The 17,363-nt window shown below is 33.7% G+C and overlaps 1 protein-coding gene across 2 annotated transcripts in view; it reads right to left on the reverse strand.

Annotated features, from left to right (window-relative positions):
• The window catches only part of LOC113729150 (uncharacterized), a 51,088-nt gene that overhangs the window by 24,944 nt on the left and 8,781 nt on the right, over nt 1-17,363 (reverse strand). For both annotated transcript variants that reach the window (XM_072081461.1, XM_072081460.1), the window contains exon 5: nt 16,512-16,726. In XM_072081461.1, coding sequence (XP_071937562.1) covers nt 16,512-16,726 — 215 coding nt within the window. The remainder of the gene's footprint in view (nt 1-16,511; nt 16,727-17,363) is intronic.

Below are 17,363 nucleotides of genomic sequence, written 5' to 3' on the forward strand. Positions count from 1 at the left end.
ATTTCGGATCTGTCTAGCAACAAACTACATGTCTTTGAGTCAAATTTCCAGATTATTCAACCTCAAAAATTTTGTTCAATTCAACACACAAGAAGTCCTTCATTATTGCTACACTTGTGTGTTTCATTGGTAAGCTTATTGTGATATTCTATAGCAATTTCCAATTTCTTCAAGGGGAAATCAAGAGCTTTAGAGAACTTATTGGTGAGTTATTAAAGTGATCTGAGTGTAAAAACGAGTGTGAAAGTAAACACATGAGGGAGTGAGTGAGGATATTCCTTTCTTTGATACTAACCAATTTTTGCAGGTTTACCTTAAAGAATGTCTAACGGTGGAGAAGGAAGCTCCCAAGCTCTCAAATTTAAACTTTTTGCAGATGCAATGAGGGAAGAATTTAAACAGATTTTTTATGAAGCTATTGAACATCTTCATAGATGACTTGATTGAATAGAGAATAGGGTTGTCAAGAGGAGAGATTCCATGCCATCTAGTTCCAATGCAAATCTACCTCTTCAAAGTCAACCTATCCAAGGAGGAAGTATATTCCATTAGTTTCTGCCAAGTCTAAGCCTGAAGTTGAGCCACTTAAGGAGGTGTTAGTATAGGATATTTACCAATGTCTTCTACAACAAAAGTGAATGAAGGACCAAGTTGACTGCAATACTCAAAAATCTCTCATAGAGGATTTTGTTGAGACCAATGATCGTGAAGTTCAACCTACACTAGCTAGTTATCAAGAGCTAGTTTGAGAGGATTTATGTGAGAAAAGTCGGGTACAACATGAGTGTGCAAACAATGATGTAATAGTTGAGAATGAGCAAGAGGTAAAAATCGAGGAAAGTGCAAAAGAAAAAGCTAGTGAACAATCAAGTGACTTGAGTGAGAAAGAGGACGAAAAGAGGGAAAGTGAGCTGATTTTGAGTGTCAACAAAAATGAGAGTGAGAGAACTTATTGCTTTCCTAACGACTTTAACTTTGCTTTGTTTAGTGTTCATTGTCTTATGCAGGTTAAGGAAGTGAAGTGAAGTTGTTTTTTTGCTATTCCATTCCTAAGTCCTTTGTCAACATTGGAACTTTCCATCAAGTTTGCATTCCTGGATTATCTTCTATTTGTCAACAAATCATGCTGAATTTTAGCACCAACACTGATGTTTCTTGTATAGCAAATGAGGCATCCAATGAGGTGATAATGCTGAGATTACACATGGTTTCAAAGCTTTTAATTTGCCAAAAGTGGAAGCATTGGAGGAATTTACTTCCATAGCAAATGGATGCATCGCACGTGTTGGTGTTGAACAAGTTCAAGATGACGGTTGTTGCATTACTTTCTTTATGGTGTTTCAATTGCATCATTCTTGGTACTCCAAAGAATCTTGGAATAACACTGCTCATCACATGTTTCAATCTAAACTATGCAAAAGGCATGCAAGGAGCAATGTTGTTGCTGCAACTTATCTATGCTTGCTTTGCATCAACATGGGAGGTTTCAACATTGGTGTCATGGATTCCATTTGCTTATTTACTATGGTTGTTGATCCCAGTGGGGTATATGTATTGCTCATCCTATCATTCACCATTTTTTCCCTAAGATTTAAGGACAAATCTTTTTCAAGAGGAGGGCATAATATGAGCAGGAAAGCTAAAAAAGATCACTTGGAGCTTGGTGCATGCAATTCAAGGTCAAGTTGGGGTTTATCGAAGCATTGAAGAAATCGAGTGTCCGATAAGTTCCATCAAAATTCTAATTTAAGTATTAATTTGCTTCAAGTTGAAAACTGAGTTAGACGTGGGCATGCCTAACATGCATGAAGTCTTTTGGTTCGTGATATGCAAAGTCAAGAAATTGTCCCAAAACATATTGAGGGATCTGAGAATAAAATTGGAAACTTGTTCATCTTATTCAAGTAGTGGAAAGGTCAGATGGGGCAAACTATAGCTAAATTTGACTTCACATTTAAAGCTGAACTTATGTTGGTGTTTACGTCTTGAGTCAATATGTTATTTTATAGTATTTTAGTGTCAATTTAGTCATTAGTTAGTTACTGAAATAATCGGCCAAGTCATGATTATGTTAGAGCCAATTTAGGGTTTCCTTTTCTTACTAGGTTTTGTGTTTTGTTTAGTCTTTCCAAGTCGAATTACGAAGCTTGTATGATTTCCAAATCAGATTAGGTTTTTCGTGTCTTATAAGTTGTAAGGCTATAAATAAGCCACAACTTGCAACGTTTTTATCAATGAATAAGTAGAATTTTCCAGCAATTGAGAGAGTTTCTCTAAACTTCTTGAAGCAACCTTTGAATATCTTAGAATTTATTCTAGGTATTCGCTTGGCTTATCAAACAAGAACCGCACTTGTTTGTGGCACCTTCTACCTATCAATCAAAGTTCTATCTATTGCTTGTTGTGGGTTACGAGTTCATCTTAGTTCATAACATAAGGGTTTATAGGGTTTCAGTTTGCACAACAATCATCAAACTTTGGTGTATTGTCTAGATCTAGGCTTGTGGAATACGAGTTCTTCCAATTCTTGGTTGGATTCATATCAGCAATGGAGGCTTCAACTGAAAATGTTCTCAAGACTATAAGCCAAAATGTTACCAAACTTGATAGGCTTGATGGAACGGGAACCAATTTCAATTGATGGAAGGATAAAATGTTGTTCTTTCTCACCGCCCTCAAAGTGGCCTATATGCTTGACCCAAATCTTCAGCCAATTCCACAGCCAAAGGATGGTGATTTTGAGGAGTTAAAGGCACAAAGGCGTAAGCATGAAGATGACGAAGTATTGTGTCTAGGTCATGTCATGGATACTCTCTCAGATAGGCTCTACGACATGTATACATCCGTCAAGTCACCAAGGGAGATTTGAACCGCTTTGGAGTACAAGTATACTACTCAAAAGCAAGGTATAGACAAATTTCTTATTAAAAAGTATTTTGACTTTGTCATTATTGAAGTTTCTTCTCTTCTTGATCAAGTGCATGATTTACATTTTGGTTTCAAAACTTAGAGATCTAGGTGTTGAGATTTCTGAATCATTGCAAGTGGGGGCAATTATATCAAAGTTACACCCTATTTGGAATGATTGTCAAAAGAAACTTCTACACACAACTGAATTGTTCTCGGTGGACCAAATATTGAAGCATCACCATATAGAGGAAGATGTTGGGATTCGCTAAAAGAAAGATTTAGCATCTACTCCTAAGGTGAACTATGTGGACGTGAGAAAGAATCACAACAACGGTCAAGGGTCTAAGAAGAGAAAATCTTCTGGACAAAATGCTATAAGTGCAAAGGATAAGAAGAGTAATCGGATATGTTACAACTATGGCAAGAAGGGGCATTACAAGGAGTGTGACCAAAATACAAAACAAAAGAAGGATAATACCCAAGCAAGTCTTGTTGAAAACAAAGACATTGCAGAGATTGTTGCAATGGTGTCCGAGTGGAGAATATCTATGATCTCCAAATTGAATGTAACTTCATCTTCGTTCAATTCAAGTGATTGGTGGTATGACTCCGGTGCAAACATACATGTGTGCAATGATAAGTTCATGTTCAAGACCTATGAAAATGCTCCCAAAGGACATGTAGTTGTAATGGAAAATCTTGACACCACCAAGATGCATGGAAATGGGGCTGTGGATTTACAATTCACTTCTGGCAAGAAATTAGTACTCGCTAATGTACTACATGTTCCGAACATGAGGAAGAATCGTGTATCAGCTGATAGGGTTAGTAAAAGTGGTCTTAAAGTTGTACTTGAGTCTAACAAAATAAACATGTTTGAAAGCGGTGCGTTTGTACGATGAGGTTATTCATGTGATGGAATGTTCAAATGAAATATTAATAAAGTTTTTATTTCTGTTTGTACGGCTGATTCTTCCTATTCTTCATGGCATGGTAGGTTAGGACATGTTAGTAATAAAACTTTACATTTTATCTCCAAACATGGACTAATTGCTTATAGTGATAAAGAACAAAAGAAATGTGAAACTTGTGCTCAAACAAAAATGATAAAGGTGAATTTTCCTAAGGTTGAAAGAAATACAAAATTGCTTGAACTTTTTCATTTTGATGTACGTGAACTAAATGGTTTTCTTACAAGAGGTGGTAATAGATATTTTATTACTTTATTGATGATTATTCAAGATTTGCTTATGTCTATCTTATGAAAAGTAGAGACGAGTGTTTTACCATGTTCAAAACTTACAAATCACTTGTTGAAAGTCAATTAGAAAATAAAATCAAAATATTGAGAAGTGATAGAGGAGGTGAATATTTTTCTAGTGAATTCTCAATGTTTTATGAACAAAATGGTATTATACACCAAACAGGTGCACTTTATACGCCACAACAAAATGGATTGGCTGAAAGAGAAGAAAATAGAACTTTGGAAGACAATTAATTCCATGTTGGTAAGTTCTAGATTGCCAAAGAATTTGTTGGTTGCATGTCATATACATAATAGAATTCCTTCATTAAAAACAAAAGTCGCTTCATATGAAGTGTGGAGAGGGAAAAAGCCAAACCTAAGTTACCTTCGAGTTTGGGGTTGCATTACTTAATATAGGGTTGCAAACAATAAAAGAAATAAATTGGGACCAAGGGCACTTAAAAGTATGTTTGTAGGTTATGTAGAAAATTCTAAAATTTATAGGCTGCTTGACCTTGATTCTAATATCATAGTTGAATCAAGAGATGGGCCATTTTGAAAATAAGTTTCTCAAAGATTCAGAACCTATTGTAGATCCTACTAATGGTTTTGAACCACTCCAAAATATTGGTTCTTCTTCAAGTAATAAGAAGAAGGTAAGTGACACTCCTATTGAATCTAGGAGAAGTCAAAGACCAAGGAAAGAAAAGCATCTATCCTCATATTTCGTATCTTCACACGCTATTGTTTTCTTAGTTGAAGACAATAAGGAATCTCTACTAAATAGGATTGTGATCTTGTTGAATGTAGAAGACGATTCAAAAAGATTTAGTGAAGCTATGTTATCAAGAGATGCTTCTTTTTGGAGGGAAGTGGTAAATGATGAAATGGATTCATTATTGTCCAACAATACTTGGGTTCTAGTTGATTTACCTCAAGGTTCAAAACCAATAGGTTGTAAGTGGGTATTTAGAAGAAAATATGCCACGGATGGATCTTTACTAACCTTTAAAGCAAGCTTAGTAGCTAAAGGATTAAAACAAAAGGAAAGAAAAGACTATTTTAATACAATGCACCAGTTGCAAGAATAATTTCCATTAGAGTGCTATTGTCCCTAACTTCATTGTACAATTTGTTTGTACATCAAATAGATGTTAAAACGGCATTCTTAAATGGTGATGTGGATAAAGAGGTGTATATGGAACAACTTGAAGGGTTTGTTATGCATGGAAATGAAATGAAATTATGCAAGCTAGTTAAATCATTATATAGCCTGAAGCAAGCACCTAATCAATTGCATGAGAAATTTGAATCTGTATTGGTCTCAAGTGGATTTAGGTACAATAATACTGATAACTGCATTATGCTAAATATGCTCAAGACTATTGTGTGATCATTTGTGTCTATGTAGATGACATGTTAATTGTTAGTAATAATATAAAATGTAGAAGATACTAAGGAGTATCTTTCTACATGGTTTAAGATGAAAGACATTCGTGAGGTGGATATTATCTTAGGTATCAAAGTTAGGAAATATAGTAGGGATTATGCTTTGTGTCAGTCTCACTATATTACCAAGATATTGAACAAGTTTCAACATCTTAATGTCAAAGACGTGAGTACTCCCTTTGATCCTAGTTTGAAGTTTCATGAAAATTCTGGAAGTTTGATTGCTCTACTTGAATATGCTAGTGCAATTGGAAGTTTGATGTATGTAATGTATTGTACATGACCACGTATTTTATATATAGTTTGTAGACTTGCCAAATACACTAAAAATCCTAGTGTGGACCCTTGAAAGTCTATTGAGAGGATTTTTGGTTATCTTAAAAGAACCAAGAGTTTAGAACTCTTTTATAATAAATTTCCAGTAGTACTTGATGTTACTCAGATGCTAGTTGGTTTACTAGTGTGAATGACAAAAATTCCACAACCGAGTGGATAATCACATTGGGAGGTGGTGCAATCTCATGGGTTTCTAAGTAGCAAACTGTGATTACTCATTCCACCATGAATACTAAATTCATAGCTTTGGCTGCTGCATGTAAAAAGACGGAATGGTTTAGGGATTTGTTACTTGATATCAAGTTGTGGCCACGACCTATGCCTCCTATCTCTTTATATTGTGATAGTGAAACCACTATGTCTAGAGACTTAAATAAGGTATATAATGATAAATCTAGACATATTAGTTTTAAACATGAGTATCTTAGACAAATGTTAAGAGATGGCGTTATGGAAATTGTACATGTAAGAACATACAACAATTTAACGAATCTATTGACTAAACCTTTACCAAGGGACTTAGTGAATACAACGTCATTGGGAATGGGGTTGAAAGCATTTGTCTAAAGTCATTTGCAATGGGAACCCTACTTTTATTCTAGCACTACCACTAGATGCAAAGGTTTAAAGGGTAATAAAAGTTGTTAAGCGATTGTGAACACTAGTACTTTGTATACAAATTACCCCACAAGTGTGTAAAATGGGAAGTTGAATATATGATTAGTTATATTTTTAATGAAATGTAATTGCTTTCAAAGTGCTTTGTTACGTAAAGTTTGAAAATGTTTTCACTTATATGATCATAGAAGTAGTGTCGCTTTTAGCAAAAGTATGATTTACTTTTGTAAATGATCATGAAACTAGACTAGAGCACATGGCCAGTGTATGTGGTATTTCTTGGCTAATTTACAAATATTGGTTTAATGTTTTATAAAGAACCATGATTTGATTAGTTCAAGTGATATACTAACACTAAAGGATAAGTTTAAATCTAACGATACTTATCTTTATGCATGGTGTTTTATGTGTGTTAATTTGTTTATTTCATTCACAAACTAAGTGAGGGAATGTTGGAATAGTTTGTGAATTGAAATAGAAATAAAGCTTGTTAAATTCAAAATATTGGACAAAAGGAAAATGCTTAATATAGCCTCTTTATGACCATTATAGTGAGGAAACGCTTTTGGCAATTTTTGTCCACTGAAGGAGACTAATTGCAACCTCTTGATGATCATTATAGTGAGAAAATGGTTTTGATATTTTTGCCTTTTAAAGGAGAGTAAAGTAGCCTCTTGATGGTCATTGAAGTGAGGAAATTGTGGCTCTTTAGTTTTGATGTTTTTTGGATTGCCTTTCCTATATAAATGACAAGGGTTTAGTAAAACAAACAGACGTAACCATTTTGATACTTTCTTAGTAAAAGTCCTTTTGATTTTGTTGTCAAAAGATTCTTCATTCTTGTTGTATGCTAGAGATATATTGCCTTAACCTATTGTCTTGTTTTATTTTTTTAATAGATAGCTGGAGATAGAAACGGCATGAGGAGGGGTGGGAGGGTAATAAAAAAAACTTGTTAGCACGAAGAAAATTAGTTTGGAAAGGAAAAAAAAAAGAATGTTTTGTTTAATGTGTCACAAGGCTGATACTTTTGACTATTTGTTCATTTAAATTCTCTTTTACAGCCCTAGTGACTTTAGATTACCGGGCTTTTAAAATTATAAGACTTTATTTTACTGTTTTCTTCTAACCATTAGAAGATGACATAAAAGAATCCTAAATATTATTTCAACTTCTTTCAAGGCGAAAAATGTTTTAGCTTTGAGATCAAGTATTAACAAAATTAAAGCTGTCAGTACATTCTGCTTAAGAACTTAATTAAAAATTTGCTTATTCTAGAGGAGTCCATCTTACGTGTTAAATCCCAAACGTGCAAAGTGGTACCCATATATATATTTTTTTGGGACAAAAAAATGTTACCCATTGTAGTATTAATTCAATTTTCCTCTAGTATCATTGTTCCAAAAAAAGACAACCATCCGACACATGTCACACTTGAAATTTTCCCTCTTTAGAATGTCAAAATGATGCTTACGAACAACCAAAAATTATTGACTTTACGACTCATCACTAAAAAAGATAAGATAAAAAATATATTGTAGATAAGATAAAAAAGGACCTCACTCTTTTTTTTTATTTGTCTTCTCCTTCTTTATTTGATAAATGGCAGCCTTAATATATTGTAAAGAAAAATTGCAAATTTAACTTGAATATCTGATAAGTGACTAATTTACGTTATATTTGAATGACATTCTATGTTATTTTTAGTCACTTTGGTTATATTATTAGAAGAAAATGAATCATTTTGGCTATAATTGGTAAAAAATGTTCTTAAGTGATTAAATGAGGTTTTTATCACTTTTTACTTGTATTTTGTGCATTTTGACAGTTTTGACACATCTTCGTATTTCGGCTATAACTAGAGATACAGGGATCGGATTGAGATGATTCTTGAACCAATTTGAAGATAAGAGATAGATCTACAACTTTGGTGAAGACATTGAAATCCAGTTTGAAGGTTTTCCTGGTCAAAAAGTCGAATTACAGTAGCCAATTTCAATTCATCGAAGCTGAAATAGGGCATTGAGCAGTCAAGAGTATTTCAATCATTTATCCGCCTACACAAATCCAAATGAGGTGATTCTTGATGCATTGGAAAGCTAACTCAAAGGGTTACAATTTTTATGTTTTGGTCAAGTGTTAATTCAGCATGCATCATCAAGAAATGTTCAGTTGAAGTTGAGGCAAAATCAAAGTAGAGCTAGAAATTGAACAGAAATTGCGCAAAAAGTCACTGTAGCAATCCGACCGGAACTTGGCTGGATTTATGGCCGGATTTCTGGCCGGATTGTGGTCAGAAAAGGCTGCTCTCTACGCGGACAAGTTGTTTTCAACTCCAATAAGTCACATGTAATGCTAGACATGTGACAACCATTACCAGCTGTAAAAGGGAGGTGTAAACCTCATTTCTTGACCACCTTTTACCTTTATATAGCCAAAACTTGCAAGATTCAAGGAGAGACATACGGGAGAAGCCTGGAAGTGCAGAAATGTAGCTCTTCCATTTTCTGTGTGTTAGATTAGTTTAGTATAGAGTAGTATAGTTCATCCACTCTTGTATATTGACTAGATTAGGATGAAGATGGAGATGAAGAAGGAGGAGTTGAAACTCAAGTGACATGGGTTATCTCTTCTCCAACTCGTTATCTTTTGAATTGGATTCTTTAGTATGGTTAACATGCAAGTTCTGGATTTTGTGTTTATTATGTATCTTTAAAGTTTATGCCTTGGGTTTGGTTGAATTTTCTATGATTGTTAGTGTTTATTATTTGGTTATTTGATGCTATTATTTGAGCAAGTTATTTAGCACTTTAAATCATGATTAATCTGGTACCATTAATTGTGATTATCTAAGGTGTTGTTTCTGTAATGAAAATTGAGATTTAACACTGGTTCAAGAAGTGCTAAACATAGGGAGTACACTCACGAGAGTAGAGGTGCACCTATGTGGTTTTAGTGATTCATTTCATGTAATTTCATTAAAGAAATGAACTTGTAGCTAATCTCATAACCATGAGAATAGGTATGGATTAGTTATGAGTATAATTGATTCACTAAGAAATTAGGATTCATATGCATAAGGAAATTACACCATAGCTAGCCAAGATAGTAGTAATTAGTGATCCAAATATAGCACTTGCATGAGTAGTTAGGGATAGCATAACCTAAGGAACTTCATTTGTTATTTTCTTGTATAAGTTCAGTAGGTTTTACTTGTTATAATTCATTGATTGTCTAAATAATAGAGAAGCTTTAGTAACACTGGTAATTGTTCAATCTTTCTCATGGGATCGACCCGATACATGCCCTAAACTACTAATTTGACCTGTATACTTGCAGTCAAACGGGTGTAAATCGGATTTTAACTTGTACGTATAGCAAAAGCCCGTCAAGTTTTTGGCGCCGTTGCCGGGGAAGATTTGGCAATATCGGTGTGAAGAGCAACTTTATTAGTTTAGACATTTTATTAGTTGTCTAGTGTGTGTTGATTGAGTCTGGTTAGTATTCAATGTTATTTTCCTTTATTTTTATGTTTTACGTGTGAATTACCTATTCTTCTTATTAATCTTGCTCTTAAGTTGTTTAAAGACAATTTTTGGTAATGAAGAGGGTAGGTCAATTTGGAGGACAATGCTTGAGAAGTGGAAGATTTGCAATGGATGGTTACCAAGTGCAAAGCTCCTTCAATAGAGGTAATCAAGAAATTACTGAAGGTATGTCTTTTGAAGATGGTTTGAAGTGCTTAAAGGCAAAATTTGATGTTAAAATGTTACAAGTTTAGATGGACACAATTATGCATGAAATTGAGCAAGGGAGGAATGTTAATGATTTTAATTCTCATCATGTGATTTGTGACTTGTGTGGAGGTTATTATGCTACTCATATATGTAGGCAAGCACAAAATGTGGGATATTATGATGAATTTGGGCATTGCAATCCTTATCTTCATCAATATAATCCTAATTGGGGCAATTCTTGTGCTTATGGTTGGGATAATCAATGTGCTAATAGTGTTTCTTCTTGTTTATATGATTACCAATCCAAATGTGTCCACTATGAATCAAAACCATCTTGGGAATTGGCAATAGAAAAGTTAGCTAATGCACCTCTATCTTGGAAATTAGAAAGTGAACCATTAGCTAATGATTCTAATGCATCTTGGGAGCTAGCTGTAGAAAATTCTTTTAATGAATTTGATTTAGTCATAGAAAAGTTAGCAAATGCAACCTCCAACCGTTTTGATAGGGTTGAGGAAATGTTAGATGAATTAACTTCTCACTTTGATAGAATACAAGACCAATTATATGCATTGTGTGAAGTTATTTATTCTAATGATATGCAAAATGACCCTATTATGAATGGTGGGAATGTTGTATGTGACAATGGATTAAATTTTGATCAAAATGATGAATCTAATTTGTGTTTCAATAAGGAAATGTCCATTTCACAAGATAGTACTTTTAAAGCTAACATTGAATCTCAAGAGGTGAGCCTTAACGACTCATTTTTCACCCCTATTAAAGAATGTGGTGATTGTATAGGTTCTAAAGGTATTATAGCCCAAGAAAGCGATGTAGATGTTCCTTTGGTGAGTACTCAAGTGGTGCATGTTCAAGGTAATATCTACGATTCACTTGAGTTAGGTAAGCTACTTCCACCTCTTATATCATTAGAACACGTGACTCATGTGATCGAGTCACCTTTTAATGATCCACCACGGCCTAAAATGGTGGATTATTCGTTAACTAAACCTCCTTGAAAAATGAGGTGATATAGTCAAGCTAATGACTATAAAGAAGCGCTTGTTGGGAGGCAACCCAACGATTTCTTGTTTTTAGTAGCTTTTAAGTTGTTTAAACTAGTGTTTTTGTGTGTTTTATAGGTGGCAATGGCAAGGGTTCATGCAAATTATTTCAAGTGCAAAAGATTTTATAAGGAGTGGAGACCGATGTGAAAAAGGGAAGCTTAACCTTTATTTTTGAGTTTACAATGCTTAATTTCATGATATGAGGTTAAGTCAGTCTTTTGCATGAAGTTGAAGTGCATTCAAGTGTTTAAATGTGTTCATAACCTATTTGCACTCTTTTGAACCATTTGAGCACCATCATGTGCATTGGAATTGTCAAGGGGACTATTTGATTCAAGAACCTCAACCTTCAAATTGCATTCTACATGTTTTTGATTTGTTTTGACGTGTTGAGATTCATGTTTAAGTCACTTTTCATGTGCGTGAAGTGTTGAATTGTTAAAAATTTCATTGTAGAGCACGAATTGGAGAGTGTGTTTCAAATTGGGGTCAAACTAAAAATTACAGAAACTTGTGCAATAAGTGTAGATTCAATGGATTCGAGGCCTCGGATCCACTTCTGCAATCAGAGTTTTTTTGCAACACAATCCGGCCAGAAATCCTGCCAAATTTTGGCCGGATTCACGGCCGGATTAACAGGGGAGGACGAAAAAAATTTTTTGGCTCACTGGCCAGAATCCCTCCACGAATCCCTCCAATTTCTGGCCAGATATGAATAGTAACCAGCGTAAGAGGAATCCGTTTCACAGATTTTTCTCCCTTCTTCTTCAAACCTACACACACTCACACCTAAAACACACACTACTCACTAAACTCACTCTTTTCACCATTCCATCTTCAAACCAACTTCACCAAAACACTCCTCTTAACCTCTAGAGTGGATTTCATAGTTCACATTCTTTCAAAAAACAACTCTAAAGTGGTTTCAAGCTAAGTTAGTTAGGGTTGCACCTTCTTGAATCACTCAATTGAGGCCAAATTGGTGTGAGTTTCTTGGGGGTTTTCACATCATATTCATCACTAAACATCACCAAACGACGTTGAGGTAACAAATCTTCACCTAACCTTGTCATTTGAATTTTGCCATGATTGAATATTTTCTATTTTTAGGCAATTTTTATTTGTGAAGTTAGGTATATTTATTTGAGCTTATTGATGCTATTGGTGATTGTTAGTGATAAATACATCTTGTGGTTTGCATTTATTGTATTTATTTGGTGAAATTTTGCTAGTTTTATGCTTAATTTGGCTTGGTGACAAAGTTGCATATTAAGTGGCCAATGTAGCATTTTAATTAGTTGAGTGGGAGTTTTTGATATTCATGTGAGTAATTTAGATTACCTAATGAATGAAAATGTGCTTGGTTGAATGATTTCTTGAATTCTTAGGTAATTCTAAAAGAAGAGGTGAATTGAAGATGGCCTTAATTGATGAAATTCATAAATAATCTTTGTGGTTCAATGGTTTTTAGAATTTCATGAGTTCTCAAGAAGGTCATTTATATTTTGGCTTGGTGTGTTTGACTCCATTTTGAGATTACTTTTGTACTTGAGGGAACTTGATCATTGATGACAAAATGTATAAATGGAAATTACTTTGTTCATGATGGTGGACTTATTTTTTTGAAATTAGCTTCCCTTTGCTTTGGATACTAATGCATAAATTTGATTAGCAAAAATTAACTCATTTCATGTTTTTATCCCTTGAACATTGTATGGTTCCACATGCTTGATCTTTTTCCCCTTTTCCCTTGATTTGCATGTTTTCTTCTTATTGGGTGCAACCTTTTATTCTTAAGAAGTAGTTTTCTTTTGATTTTGTCTTTTTCAGGGTGCATTAATTGAACTCTCCATTCTTTCTCAAACAAAGTTGGAAATTCATCACTTGGCCATGGATTTGGATAGCGCAAGTTCATTAGGGGAGTACTACTTTCTCTTACTTTTGTTATTTTTCCTTTCTCACATTAAGGACAATGTGAAGTTTAAGTGTGGGGGAGGGAAATATTTGAACTTGCATTTTAATGCTATGTGATGATATTTTGTAGATTTAAATGCTTAGAAATGTTGGAATTGTGCTTGAAAATTTTACCATGTGGATAATTTGCTTGAAAATGGGTTTGTTGGCAGGGAGTTTCGTCCATTTATAAGGGGAAACTCTGTCAAAATTTTTCTAAAATCTTATCCAATATTTCACTATGGCCCAAAAAATTCCTCAAATTTTTGCACTTTTATTTAAAAAGGGCCAATTTGTTCCAACTTTAAATGTCTAATTCTTCCATTTGTTGAAATGTTATATGTATTTTGGAAGGTTTAATCCTCATTTAACTTGGAAATGATTATTATGCAATTAGGATTTTTGCATTTTAGAAAGTATATCCGGTAAAGTGAAGAAAAATATGTCTATAATTTTGCATGTTTAATGAGATTTCTCCTCTTTACTTAATTTTCCAAATAAGTGATTGATATAGTCGATAAAAGGTTATACTCCTCCTTTGATTATTTTTATATAATTTTCTATGAGGGACAATCTATTTATTTTCTTATAAAAAAAAAGAGAAGAGAAAAATAAAAAGAAAAAAAATAATAAAAAAAGAGAATAAGAGTTTTTCTTCTACTCCAATGATTCTTGTACCGGGTAATCGGGGGTTGGCATCTACAAATGTCGACATTCGCGTAAAAAGGTATTTGAGTTAAGAGTATGCATAGTAACTTGAATAAATGAAATGTTGAGTAACCGGGGATCTTCACCTAAAAGTGTCGATTTTCGCGTCAAAAGGCATTTTCACTATTTAAGTAAAATCAATTAAGAATAAGTCCCTCTTAGCTGTAAAATTTTGAGAAAAAAGATGATTATAGGAGGAGGAAGGCTATAATTTGACTATATGACTTGCTTATTTGTGAAATTAGGTTAGAGTGAGAAATTAAGTTTAACTTGTTGAATTTAGGGCATAATTATCTTTCCTTTAATTGATATTATGAGTATTTAGTGTAAATTGAATAATCGTATAATGATTGTTTTCCAAGTCATGAGGAATTAAGTTGGAAAAAGTGCATATATTGTTTCACCTCTTGAACCATTGTAATTGATTATGTGTGGATTGCTTGAGGACAAGCAACGATTCAAGTGTAGGGGAATTTGATAAGTGACTAATTTACGTTATATTTGAATGACATTTTATGTTATTTTTAGTCACTTTGGTTATATTATTGGAAGAAAATGAATCATTTTGGCTATAATTGGTAAAAAAATGTTCTTAAGTGATTAAATGAGGTTTTTATCACTTTTTACTTGTATTTTGTGCATTTTGACAGTTTTGACACATCTTCGTATTTCGGCTATAACTTGAGCTACAGGGATCGGATAGAGATGATTCTTGAACCAATTTGAAGATAAGAGATAGATCTACAACTTTGGTAAAGACATTGAAATCCAGTTTGAAGGTTTTCCTGGTCAAAAAGTCGAATTACAGTAGCCAATTTCTATTAGTCGAAGCTGAAACAGGGCATTGAGCAGTCAAGAGTATTTCAGTCATTTATCCGCCTACACAAATCCAAATGAGGTGATTCTTGATGCATTGGAAAGCTAACTCAAAGGGCTACAATTTTTATGTTTTGGTCAAGAGTTAATTCAGCTTCCATGATCAAGAAAAGTTCAGTTGAAGTTGAGGCAAAATCAGAGTAGAGCTGGAAATTGAACAGAAATTACACAAAAAGTCACTGTAGCAATCCGACAGGAACTTGGCCGGATTTCTGGCCGGATTGTGGTTAGAAAAGGCTGCTCTCTACACGGACAAGTTGTTTTCAACTCCAATAAGTCACATGTAATGCTAGACATGTGACAACCATTACCAGCTGTAAAAGGGAGGTGTAAACCTCATTTCTTGACCACCTTTTACCTTTATATAGCCAAAACTTGCAAGATTCAAGGAGAGACATACGGGAGAAGCTTGGAAGTGCAGAAATGTAGCTCTTCCATTTTCTGTGTGTTAGATTAGTTTAGTATATAGTAGTATAGTTCATCCACTCTTGTATATTGACTAGATTAGGATGAAGATGGAGATGAAGAAGGAGGAGTTGAAACTCAAGTGACATGGGTTATCTCTTCTCCAACTCGTTATCTTTTGAATTGGATTCTTTAGTATGGTTAACATGCAAGTTCTGGATTTTGTGTTTATTATGTATCTTTAAAGTTTATGCCTTGGGTTTGGTTGAACTTTCTATGATTGTTAGTGTTTATTATTTGGTTATTTGATGCTATTATTTGAGCTAGTTATTTAGCACATTAGCTCTTTAAATCATGATTAATCTGGTACCATTAATTGTGATTATCTAAGGTGTTGTTTCTGCAATGAAAATTGAGATTTAACACTGGTTCAAGAAGTGCTAAACATAGGGAGTACACTCACGAGAGTAGAGGTGCACCTATGTGGTTTTAGTGATTCATTTCATGTAATTTCATTGAAGAAATGAACTTATGGCTAATCTCATAACCATGAGAATAGGTATGGATTAGTTATGAGTATAATTGATTCACTACGAAAGTAGGATTCATATGCATAAGGAAATTACACCATAGCTAACCAAGATAATAGTAATTAGTGATCCAAATATAGCACTTGCATGAGTAGTTAGGGATACCAAAACCTAAGGAGCTTCATTTGTTATTTTTTTTGTATAAGTTCAGTAGGTTTTACTTGTTATAATTTATTGATAGTCTAAATAATAGAGAAGCTTTAGTAACATCGGTAATTGTTCAATCTTTCTCGTGGGATCGACCCGATACACGCCCTAAACTACTAATTTGACCTGTATACTTGCAGTCAAACGGGTGTAAATCGGATTTTAACTTGTACGTATAGCAAAAGCCCGTCACTATCAATACTAGAAAACAACATTAATAAAGGGTTTATTCTCAGTTCATTATTTTATTTGATTAATTATAGAGTTTGATTATGAACAATCAGATTTTGAGATATTCTTACTTGTTTCTATATTTAGATTATAGATTTTAATAATAAAAAATTTATAATCATCGAAAGAGTAACTTTTGTTGATTCTAATTATTCTCTATAATCACTTTTTATAATCAAATTTTGCAATATCTAAATCAAATAAGAACAAGGCCAAAGTATAGACGTTTACTTACTCTTTGGAGACTGATGAAGTTCTTTCCATGAGTCTTCTGGTATCATTTCATCATATGACACTAGACCACTATTGTTGGGGCTTTTATGGAAAGGTATTTCAACGTTCACCGTTTCCAAGGGTCCTCGAAGCTGGTCAATTGTATTTTTACTTTTCAATTTTGATATCCTGCAAGGCAAATTTTTCATAAAAAATTTCTTTTCTTTCTTCATCACCCTGCAATAGGAAAGCAAAGGAGTATATATGAGTGAATTATCTAATGTTGCTCTGCAATGACCGGTGCAAAGAAAACTGCACTAGCACACTATTACATTTAAATTCCCATTCCTAAGTTACCATGCCAGGATACCTTTTTTTTTTTTGACAAAATCTTTTTAAAAATATTTATAAAGTCCTTCGTTAATCCTTATAAATCGATCACAAAATATTGGTTTCACTCTAGTTCACTAACTTATAAATTGTTAAGCTCTAGAAATTAGTTTTTTTTTCTAATAAAGAAAGAATGGATTTAAAAATTGAGAGGGGGATCGAGGAGGGTGGGGTGAACTCAGAAGTTCTAACTCTTGACTCTAACTCTTGAAGTTTCAACGTTTACCATTGGACCAAACCCTCCTCGATATAATTCATACCTCATCTTGTACTCCATCTTATGTATTAATTCTTAAAGCTAGACAAAATTACTTGTATTAGGAAGTGTCGTCAAAATATTATACGCCTACCGAAACATAAAATGGCTTAGATGTAATGGAGGTAAGGTTTTCAAAGCCCCCTCCTTTTCATGTATTATGCTTGTTCCATAGCCAACATGATTGCTAGAGACCTATGCCAAACCGCCTTTAATGAAAATGGAAAA

The sequence above is a fragment of the Coffea arabica genome, chromosome 2e, assembly GCF_036785885.1.
Source record: "Coffea arabica cultivar ET-39 chromosome 2e, Coffea Arabica ET-39 HiFi, whole genome shotgun sequence".
Taxonomy (NCBI): Eukaryota; Viridiplantae; Streptophyta; class Magnoliopsida; order Gentianales; family Rubiaceae; genus Coffea; species Coffea arabica.